Below are 11,296 nucleotides of genomic sequence, written 5' to 3'. Positions count from 1 at the left end.
AGATGGACAAGGTGCTCCTCGAAGGTTTCGCTAAAGATCACCAAATCGTCAAGGTAATTATAAACGAACTTGAACTTAATGTCAGATAAAACATAATCCAGTAACCGTGTAAGGAGAGCCGCTCCAGTCTCCAAGCCAAATGGGACGCGCTCAAATTCATATAGGTTCCAATCGGTCGCAAATGCTGTGAGATGCTTGGATTCTTCGGCAAGAGGTGTCTGGCAATAGGCCTGATTTAAATCGAAGGTGGTGAAAATTTTTGCATTAGCGAACCAAGAAAAACAAGAGTGCAGATCAGGAAGGGGGACAGATTGGAGGACTACCTTACGGTTCAACATCCGATAGTCAACTACAGGCCTATAACCACCTTGCGGTTTAGAGACCAGAAACATGTGAGAAGAATAGGCTTACTTGGACGGGCGTATCACTCCGTCAGCGAGCATTTGATCAACGATAGCCTTCAGGGCTTTCATTTTGGGAGGTGACATTTGATACAGAGGAGAGCGAACTGGTATGTTATCCATAACCTCGATTTTGCATTCTAATACATTGGTGACACCTAACCTGTCGGTGAGACATCAGGGAACTTATCGCAGAGTTTCCGAAGTTGATTGGCCTGCTCTTCAGGTAAGTGATTAAAATCTAAAGCCTTGGGTTCGTCAGAATCTTTAGGAACAGCGTTAACGTGACAAGGCAGAATAGGGGAGCGATCACACAGCTCAAAGGTTCTTGCAAACAAGTGTTACGTGGGCACTGCCTAGAGAAGTGCCTAGTTGATCCACAGTTATTGCAAGAAATATTGGTGGAAGAGCCTCTACCCATGGCAGGTTTCGCATTGCCTAATGCCCCCGCCTTGGGACAACCCCGCCTGAGATGAGCCGTGGAGCCACAACTGAAGCACGAACGAGGATTACGCGAGTTGGAAGCAGGTGACGGGGTGGTTTTAGAATCCTGAGGAGAGGGCATGCTCATAGGAGGTGGGGCTAATGCGAGGCGTACCTGGTCGGATATCGAATGCCTTCAGCAGACACTGTAACGGCTTCCAACTGGGCGAACGTTGCTGGTCGGGGTGAAAGAGCCAGGTATGATCTATAGTTCGGGGCAATACCTTCAATTACGTTGGCAACCAACTGGGCCTCTGAATAGTGGAGCCGGAAAATCTTAGCTTGGAGCTTAATATCTTGAACAGCCGGGCTGAGTGGCTCAGACGGTTAAGGCGCTGGCCTTCTGACCCCAACTTGGCAGGTTCGATCCTGGCTCAGTCCGGTGGTATTTGAAGGTGCTCAAATACGTTAGCCTCGTGTCGGTAGATATACTGGCACGTAAAAGAACTCCTGCGGGACTAAATTCCGGCACCTCGGCGTCTCCGAAAACCGTAAAAGAGTAGTTAGTGGGACGTAAAACAAATATCATTATTATTATTATTATTATGATTAATATCTTGAACATATTCAGATAATGACTCGTTGAGATGTTGTACTCTGAAATAGTGCTTCTGCACTAGTGCAGACAAGGGACGAGCAGGAATGAAATACTCAAGCACATGGGCATGAAATTGATCTACAGACCGTCTTTCGGAAATGGCCCTGACAATATGCTCAGAAAGAGCTCCAGATACATGCGGGTATAGAATTTGAAATACGTGGTCGTTACTGAGTTTATACACTATTGCCTGATCCTTGAACTCTGTTAGGAACCGAAGGAAGGAAATAACCTCATCAACGGAGTTTGCTGAAAATGTAGAGACTCCCTTAAACACAGTGGTCAACGGGTGAGGCAGATTAGAGAAAATCTGGGGGAAAACAGGTGTAGGGGTGCTTGGGAAGGCTTGGAATAGTCCAGAGGGTTTACTGAGGCATCGTACCTTTGATTCGGGTGCCCTTGTGGAAAGGACGGCGTACAGGTTAGGTTAGGACTAACGTTAGCCTGCAACGTTACGGGCGCAGACAACCTCACTTGTGAAAGGTTCTCACTAACCTGAGAGACCATCGAGGCATTAACCGGTTGTGTAGAGGTTATGCAACCTAAGGGACACTTGATACCGGTGGTGCTAAGACAGGGGGGTGGTTTTGCACCATTGCATCAGAACCGGGCTGATTAACAATAGAGGGCAGACACTGAGCCTCAACAGAATTACCAGTTAGCACAGGAAAACTTGTACGGGTACCAACATGCAAAGGAGATAGGGCATTAAAATGACTTACAGGTGTCCTAGTTCCAGACAATGAAACAGGACATCCCAGGGCAGCATTAGTCACCTCAGACACTTGAATAACACCCGCACTAGGTATCAGATTGCACACTTGAGCAGCAAGATATGCATCACCAGAGTTAACACTGTCACACATTTCAGATGGGATACACTTGAATTTCAGAAACTGTGTTATTTAACTTATTGCCTTAAAGCAAACTACTGATTCTGTCGAAAATTCTCGAAAACTGTACTAGTAAGGCTTGACATTCCTGCCGCTCAACTTTCGGCAATTCGAGAGACAACAAATCTTTAATTCTGTCGGGGTAATGTAGTAACTGCCCCTTAACCCGCGCTAATTGGCCATGCGAGGGCTCGGAAGCACAAAAGGACACAAGAATGGCGTTAAATTCAGCTAACTTATCTTTAACCACGGCCAAAGTCTCACGCAACTCGTCCGTAGTTAACTCAGGTATGGTTATAGGTAAGTTAAGAGACTGTTTCAATAGGCTAGGATACTTTAAATGACGATTAGAGAAACTCTAAACTTAAAAATTTTATTTCTCCTCAATTGATAGTCCTAGAAAACTGACTTTTAGCTTAAAATGTATTAAAAATTATATTCTAACCGGTGATATATATCAACTTACCCTAAACTGTTTCTTTTCAGTTTTGGGATAAAAATGACTTCAAACAATGAAAACATTTCGGAGGATACTTTAAATGACATTTAGAGTGAAAAGTTTTCAATAAGTCTTGAACATTAATTGTAGAAAACTGATTTTTAGCTTAAAATATGTTAAAAATTATCCTCTAACTGGTGATATATATCAACTCACCCCCGAGATTAACGTTAAAAGTCTTGGTTGATACTTTAAATTACATTTAAAGTAAAAATAATGCTTTGGTGTGGGGAGGGGGGCAAAACTTCCCTTAACTTAAAAATTCATTATCGCTTCAACCGGTCATTGTAGAAAGCTGTTTATGAGCTTTAAATGTATTGATTTACTTACCTTACATCTTCACATAATTTTGCTGTTCTTTATGCATATATTTGCAAACATATCGGGTAGGGGTGCTTAGAAAATAACTGATTTATATTTATAGGTTATCCTATGCATACCGAGCAAGTTGGTCGTGCGCTATCCTTTGATACCACTTAAAGGTGTGCAAGCTATGCAGTGATTCCGCACACATGCTTGTGGATATTTCGACTTGTTCACTAACAAGCTCTACGCCAGCTCTCTAGACCAGTGTCCACAAACTGGCTGACGTGTGGCGTAAGAGTGCATAGCGGTCAGGTGCTTCAATTGTAGAGTTGGATGAAGGTACTTCTTTGCTTGGTAGTAGGCATGTGCTGTGCTGTACATAGTGGTGTTGGTAGTGGGAGAGTACACTACATAAGCATGGATGAACCGAGCACATCACAGCGCGCCAAGCTATCTATGCCTCCGAACTTTTTATCTTTATGTGAAGATCTATATTTATTTGTTGAAAATGATAGGAATACTACAGCTAAATGTTTAGTTCATAGAAAAGAGCTACAACACCAGTACAGTTTGTGTCATGCTGCAGATTATGATCAGTATCAAGGCGAAGAATGGGTACTTGTAATTGCAGAACTGAAAGATAAATTACATAACCCTGTTGAGCATTCGATCAGTGAGTCAGCAGTTCAATTGAGTTTTAAAATTTCATATTTAATTGCCAAGAAACTTAAACTGTTCAGTGATGGTGAATTTGTGAAGAAATGTATAATTCTAGCCAATGAGGAGTACTGTACTGTACCACTATGTACAGCACAGCATGTGCCTACTACATAGCGAGGAAGTCCCTTCCACTATACAACTGAAGTGCCTGACTGCTCTACGCTCTTATGTCACACGAGCTCTCCTATGTCACACGTCAGCCAGTTGGTGGACATTGCTCTAGACTATCTTGTCCAAGATTTAATAAAATATTCACCTCTTACTTTCGGGATTCGAACCTTATGAAGTGTGCATGATAGAACTATACGCTGCTTCGTATCCACTTGAGCTAAGGAAGCGAATAAGTGATAGGTGATCGGTAGAGGACTAGAAGTTCCCTACCTTATATGTTAGAAATGAAACAGTGATGACTAGGAAAACATGTGACAGGAGTGTGAGAGGAGGCAAAATAAGCAGGAGGTTTCAAATTATATGATATATTTATTGTTTAATTATGTACAAATTATGAAAACTATTATGATAATCATTGCAATATCACTGACAAGGTTGCCATGCTCTGCATGCGCACACACTCTCTCTCTCTTGCTATCCTCAAAGTGGTTTTCTGTAGATTATGTAATAAGAAAATGGTTGAACAGAATGTAATATAACTTGGAATATAAATGTTATCAAGTGGATAATAAATAACTTTATTCATGCTAACTGAAATGGAAATTTAGGGGAAAGTCTAAAGTTTTATTTGTGTATAATTGCGTTTGTAGCAATTGTATAGAAAAATACTACATAACCAAAGTTGTACAAAATAGCATTTCTAATCATTTTTGTCTTAACATATTTATTCATACAGGCTACAATAACTAAGATAGTTGTGAATTTGGGCATTTCCTGAGTTGCGAGAAAATGGTTGAATGGGATGTAATAAAATTTAGAATATAGAGATCGGGAATAAAATGTTATTATGTGGATAAATAATTTTTTTTTTTATGCTAGCTGAAAGTCTACATTTTTATCTTCATATAATCATGTTATCAGTGGGTCTATCAAAGAATACTACATAACCAAAGTTGTAGAAAATATAATTTCTAATCATGTTTGTCTTACTAGGGTAACCTGCCCAGTAATGGACACCCAGCCAGTAATGGACACAAGCTGGCAAAAAAGGCCTACAAAATCAATATTATCACTACTTTTGGTTTGAAGTCTGCATTAGTATGTTGCGATTCATGTTACAAGTGAAATGTTGGTATTAGATAAAGTAAGTTGGTGCACCTGCAACAGGAAGGAGAATAAATATGGCTGACAGCTTATGAGAGCATGTGTTTCATGTCTTCCAGGTTAAGGTGAGTAGTTACTTAAATCCAATCGTATCCATTTAGATTTTTGTTTGATTATGTTTTGGAACATGGCATCCACATGAAAATAGTATAAATGTTCATGTTTTCATTTAATAATTTCAAAGTGTTGACTTTGAAGCACGTTCATGGGGGTGTCCATTATTGGTAGGTTAATTTTGCGAAAATTCCAGTAATGGACACAGGAGTGTCCATCTCTGGAAGACCAATCCCAGTAGTGGACACCCTTCTTAAACTCTTTCATTTCCTAATTACTGTTCATTTTACACAGTTTTACTTCAGAACAGAAATGGACAAGCGTCATCCTCGAAGGGTTTTCTTCAACTACACAGAGGATAACCTGAAAAGTGCCATTGAAGCAGTGAGAAATGGCATGTTAAAAAAGGAGGCCAGCCGGGCATTCGAAATTCCAAGGTATGTGTTTGAAAATAAATATGTAAATATTGATACCTAACAACTGAATAGTTAAGTTACATACTACAGTAGTTATTTTTGTTCACTCCAGGTCCACTTTAATAAGAAAATTATCAGGAGAAAGCCAAGAGAAGAGGAAAATGGGTCCAGATCCAGTTCTTGGTGTAGAGTTGGAGTCGAGGATAAAGAAATGGATGCTCGACCTAGCTAAACAAGGGTTTCCCTTAACGTGGCACATGGTGTTTATGACGGTGAAAAAATTTCTGGACGACAAGGAAAAAGAACTCCCTAATCGTCCTTCAAAACAATTGTTCAAGGATAACATTCCTGGTGAGAAGTGGTGGCAATTGTTCTTGTCTCGGCATACTGAGGTAAAGGAAAAAACTGCCGAAGCCTTAACACGCTCACGAGCTGAGGTCACAGAGGCAGGAATAAGAAGTTGGTTCAATGAACTTGCAGTCTACTTAAAAGAAGAAGGCTATTTCCATATTTTAGAAGATCCCACTCGTATATTTAACGCGGATGAGACGGGCTTTCTTCTTTGCCCAAAGAATGGAAAGGTTATTGGACTAAAGGGGAAGAATGATTTTTACTGTGTGGAACAAAACAACAGCAAGGAACAGTTGACAGTAATGGCTGCATTTTCAGCTGCCGGTTGGATTGTACCGCCTATGGTATTATATCCATATGTGCGGATCCCCTGCGCCATCGCCCGAAATCATCCTCCAGCTTGGGGAATCGGTGCTACTTCATCGGGTTGGAGGACAGGAGAGATATTTTTTGAGTACATCGGGAATCACTTCGTCCCCTCTCTAAAGAAGGAAGGTGTCACTTTCCCCATTCTTCTGTTCATTGATGGACACCGCTCGCATCTAACTTTACACACTAGTGAACTGTGTCGAAGCCTGGAAGTAATTCTCGTGAGTCTCCACCCTAACAGCACTCACATTCTACAACCTGCTGATGTGAGTGTGTTCAAGCCTCTTAAAACAGGTTGGTCGAAAGTTGTGAAAGTGTGGAAGTATGAACATTTCCCTCAAGAAGTCACCAGACACACCTTTGCTCAACTTCTGTCTACTGTTTTCCAAAATACTACAAAAGAGAGCATTATTAATGGCTTTAGAACATGTGGACTTTACCCATTCGATGCAAATGCAGTAGACTACACGAAATGCATTGAAGTTAGATGTCGTGGAGATAATGAGGAGAAGCAACTGGAGAAAGAACTATCAGGTGTTTTATTTTTGAGGGAATTAGAGAAGAACATTGACGATGAACTACTGAGTACGTTCAATGAGTGCTTTCCAAATGATTGGCAAGGAAAGGAAGAAGCATTGTTGCTGTATAACCTTTGGAGATCAAAAAAAAGAGAACAACAACCAAATGATGGTGCATCTGAAGGCGAGGGGTTCTCTGAGGTAAATGAACACAGGGCAGCCTCCGCTTCTTCCAACAGTGACTGTAGTGCTGAAGCTAGTGATCAAACTGCAATGAGTGAACCAGAAGTGCTGGAAAAGTTCAAAGACTACAAAACTCCATCTCCTTTCAAAAAATGCTTCTTCTACCCCAAACGTGAGGAAAAAATAGTTAGAAGGAAGCTAAGCCTAAGCCTACCTTCTGTTGTTACATCAGATTCTTTCGTGAGTTACCTTGAGAAGAAAGAACGAGAGAAAGTAGAAAAAGAAAGAGAAAAACTGAGGAGAGAGCAGGACAGAGAGGATAAGAAGGCAGGAAAAGCTAAGGTCAAGAAGAGAAAGATCATTGAAGAGAGTGATGAAAATGCAAATTTTTCGGTGCATGACGAGTCTGATGCTTCCGAGCTTACGATTAGTGAGGATGAGGATGAGGTAGCATCTTCCCAACCTTTCGATGGAGTGGTAGAAAAAGGTAATTTCATTGTTGCAGAATTTGTTTATAATGAGAAAACTAAACGAGAAACGAGGAAGGTCTTCATCGGAGAGGTGGTGGAAGTAAGTGGAGGATTAGTAACTGCAAAATTTTTGAGAAAATCCACTAAGGTTGATAATGTTTATATATTTCCTGATGTTGAAGATGTTCAATGTGTAAATATAAGTCAAATTTTGAAAACTGTGCAACCATACCAAATTGTTAGGGGACGACATTACTTCAGAGGTCCTGAGTGCCAGTGAAACATTCTTTGTAGTGTTGAGGTGACATTTTTCTTGTGCTTGAGGGTCAATAAACGTTAATTTTTCTAATTTTTAACATCAGAGGTATTTATTGTTCATAAAGTTGATTTTTCCTTCAGTTCCAACCAGTGTCCAAAACTGGGTGTCCACTACTGGTCTTCAAGGTGTCCACTATTAGCATTTCTGTATTTATTTTACAGATATGTAAACTCAGTAAAACATTAAATATAGAGGAGGAAAAGGATTAGCAGAACTGATGAGAGAAGCCAGTAGGTATCACAATAAAGTATCAAATTATCTCTGATAATGACTGGGGAGTAGCAAAAAATTATTAAAGTTAAAATTTCCTTAAGGGTGTCCATTACTGGGCAGATTACCCTATGTTTTCCTTTACAGGGATAATAGTGAATTTACACTTAACTGAGTTGCGTGAAAATGATTGAACAGAGGGTAAAGGTTAGGAATAAATTATTTTTTGCTAGTGGCTTTACACAGATAGGTCTTACAGCGACGATGGGATAGGAAAGGCCTACGAGTTGGAAGGAAGCGACCATGGCCTTAATTAAGGTACAGCCCCAGCATTTACCTGGTGTGAAAATGGGAAACCACAGAAAACCATCTTCAGGGCTGCCGACAGTGGGATTTGAACCCACTATCTTTTAGATACAAGCTCACAGCTGCACGCCCCTAACCGCACGGCTAACTCGCCCGGTGGTTACAAATAAAGTGCAATCATGGAGGCTATAAATGATTTAATTAATGCTATAAACTGAACTTAGAGGGCACATTAGTGACAGTGAATAGATACTTATAGCCTTTATTTCTAGAGGCATAAGGAATTATTTCTACAAAGTAAGCTTGCTATAAATCATCTTTTCTATGTGTGATGACACGTCTGCAATGGTAGGCGTGACAAGATGGTTTATGTAACTTGTGTGCAATGCTTATCTTTACAGGTAAGGTTTTGCTTTGAGAAGCTGTTACTTAATAATACCTGCATGACGTAATTCTTTCTCTACTTCTAAAATGTCTGATTTATGACTTGTGTGAGCAGCATTCTGATAGGCTCTTAGCAGCTGCAGATGTCCTACGAGCAGGTAGGTATATTTCTGGTATCATAGGTGGACTAGAGGCTTGTTGACAAGATTAAGACTATGTGCATACAGTTCATGTGAAGGAAACAGCTTACAAATAAACTCTCAATACTTGTGATTCTTATTTGCATTTATAGTTTTTGTCCTCTTGTAATTACATTGAGTAGCATTAGTAGTAAATGAATCGAACTATACTTCTTATGATCATCTGGCGAAATTATATACTTGTTGGGTATCAGAGAGGAGTTCTAAGAGACCTTTAGTAGGTTTATAGGTGACATTTTATGATGAGACTGTCACTGTTAACCCTAACCTCATCATCACCTATATGAAAACAGTTATCTCCATAGCGAATACCGTACAGTGTATCAGCGTTTCCTGTAAGGAGTTTTTCTATGTAGGGAGCAAAGAGTAAACCATAGGTGTTTTGAATAAGTGTTTTTAACTGATTACTGGTGTGTTTGTAACCTCAGAATAGGAAGGCAGATTTTGTTTTGATGCAGTAGATGTTTCTGCAATAGCGTCTGTAGGTACAAACTTATCTTGATTTGATGGTAAAGAGACGTTGGAATCTTCCTTATAGGCTTTTCCTTCGTCTTCTACTGTATCTTACTGCTTTTCTTCTTGAGATGTTTACACTGCAATATGGAACGTTTGGTATGCTTAGACAATATGGCAGAATTAAAAAGCTCTGATTGCGAGGAGATTTTGAGTTTATCTTCATTCTTCTCTCTTTCCTGCTTCTCTTCATCCTGAGATGGTTAGATAGAAACAGAACAATTAGCAGGTCTAAGCAATGAGGCAGAATTAGATAGTTTATATAGAGGCGTATTGAGTTCTGTTTCCAAAATTAAATCAGTATCTATTTCTATATTATGCTGTCGGCATTTAGAGTGATTTTTATGCGTTTTACTGGTAGATTACTCTTACTGACTGGTTTTGAGATGTTGAATATTCCTTCTTTATGATGCATATCTGCTATATGAGACTGATACTGTTCTAAATTAGGGTAATAGGTATCGCAGACTTCACATCGTAACAGTGTTGAGCAACCATGTTCAGAACCCACGTGGCGTGCAAATTTATTGCACCTGTTAAATGTAGCAGTACACTAACCGCATGGGAACGTTCTGAAGTTATGATTGATGATGGCCTTATGTCGCTAAAGACTGTCTCGCCTTACTGTCTTACGCAGAGGCAGAGTTGGATGTTGATGTGGAGGCAGAGGTAGAAGTACATTTATCTGTTAGGAGAGGAGCTGAAAGTAGTGGTGGACGTAGAGGTAGAGGCTGCGATAGGTACTGATGACAGGAATGTAGTTTATTAAGATAGCATAAAGAGTGCTCAGTAGAATAGTCTCTTGTTACATGCTACATCTTCCATAAGTGAGATTTCAAGATCACTTTCAAAATGCTGTAACACTTGTAACAAGGATTCAGCTTTCTTTGATGCTAAAGAGACTTTAAAATCACCAGTAAAATGCATAAAAACATACTCTATATGTTGGCAGCATAACATGCAAGCAGATATTGTCGTATGGACGCCATTCTACACATAACCTAACTCTTGTATAAAACGTTCAATTATTATGTATAATATATTTTAGTTATCTTTATTAAATGCTAAGTACGACTATACCCTGTAAACATGTATGGTACATTTTGTATAACCTGAAATACGTATTGTGAATACATCTAACCTCAAAATATGTGTAGTCAAAAACTGTAGAAAACTCTAATACTGTATTTGTACATTAGGTATAATCCACTATCATTCTGATACATATAAAGGTTTCTGGATACTTACTGTAATTATTTATTATCCAGATATTTAGAAACATTAGCAATTTTGTAGATTCTGTCACTATGGTTTCTGTATATGTAATAGAATATTCAAGTTTGATTTACTCCAATCAAGAGGCCGGTCGATCGATTGTTCCTTTTATGTTTGGATGTGTTCCACTTAGTGTTGCAAGAACATTCTTAGAAGTTGATATTTCTAGACAGTTTGTCGAACAGTATATGTATCGACCTGACAGGCCAAGAGTCAGTCAGTCATTCAGTGAAAGACAGTGCAGTAAGAGAATGTAGAGTGTGGGTTAGTGAGTGAGTGTTACAGTGACTTGAGTTGGTTGATCAGAATCTACTTGAGTGAGAGGGTAGTCGGTCTTGCCTTGTGATGTCAAAGTGAATAATCAGTATGTGGACTGTTGATATCTGTCCTATTCAGGATCAACTGTGTGATGGTGAAGTTGGGGGTTAGGTGATTGGTATATAATCCGTTAGAGTATAATTTTTAATAAATTTTAAGCTCAAAATCAGTTTGGTGCAATTATCTGTTTAAGGGATATTGAATTTTTATGTTAAGGGTTGTTATCAACCCCTAA

The 11,296-nt window shown here is 39.5% G+C and overlaps 1 protein-coding gene across 2 annotated transcripts; it reads left to right on the top strand.

The window, feature by feature from the left end:
• The first annotated feature begins 5,188 nt into the window (after positions 1–5,188).
• On the top strand, positions 5,189–8,158 carry LOC137498407 (uncharacterized). Of its 2 annotated transcripts, XM_068225887.1 has the most exons (3): positions 5,189–5,240; positions 5,524–5,666; positions 5,758–8,158. In XM_068225887.1, exons 2-3 carry the CDS (start codon positions 5,542–5,544, stop codon positions 7,814–7,816), a joined length of 2,184 nt encoding a protein of 727 aa, XP_068081988.1. In that variant the 5' UTR covers positions 5,189–5,240; positions 5,524–5,541; the 3' UTR covers positions 7,817–8,158. The 2 variants fall into 2 exon arrangements, with proteins under 2 accessions (XP_068081988.1, XP_068081989.1); XM_068225888.1 differs by lacking the exon at positions 5,189–5,240 and having other exon boundaries at positions 5,504–5,666.
• Positions 8,159–11,296: the final 3,138 nt, after the last annotated feature.

Source organism: Anabrus simplex, chromosome 2 (genome assembly GCF_040414725.1).
Source record: "Anabrus simplex isolate iqAnaSimp1 chromosome 2, ASM4041472v1, whole genome shotgun sequence".
Lineage (NCBI taxonomy): Eukaryota > Metazoa > Arthropoda > Insecta > Orthoptera > Tettigoniidae > Anabrus > Anabrus simplex.
Note: the sequence above shows the minus strand (reverse complement) of the source record. Positions and strands in the feature narration are given on the sequence as shown.

Excerpts from the sequence above, each read along its gene's own strand:
- LOC137498407 (XM_068225887.1), top strand. The coding sequence starts at position 5,542 with ATGGACAAGCGTCATCCTCGAAGGGTTTTCTTCAACTACACAGAGGAT. Across the intron at positions 5,667-5,757 it reads CGGGCATTCGAAATTCCAAG|GTCCACTTTAATAAGAAAAT; the intron begins GTATGTGTTTGA and ends TGTTCACTCCAG.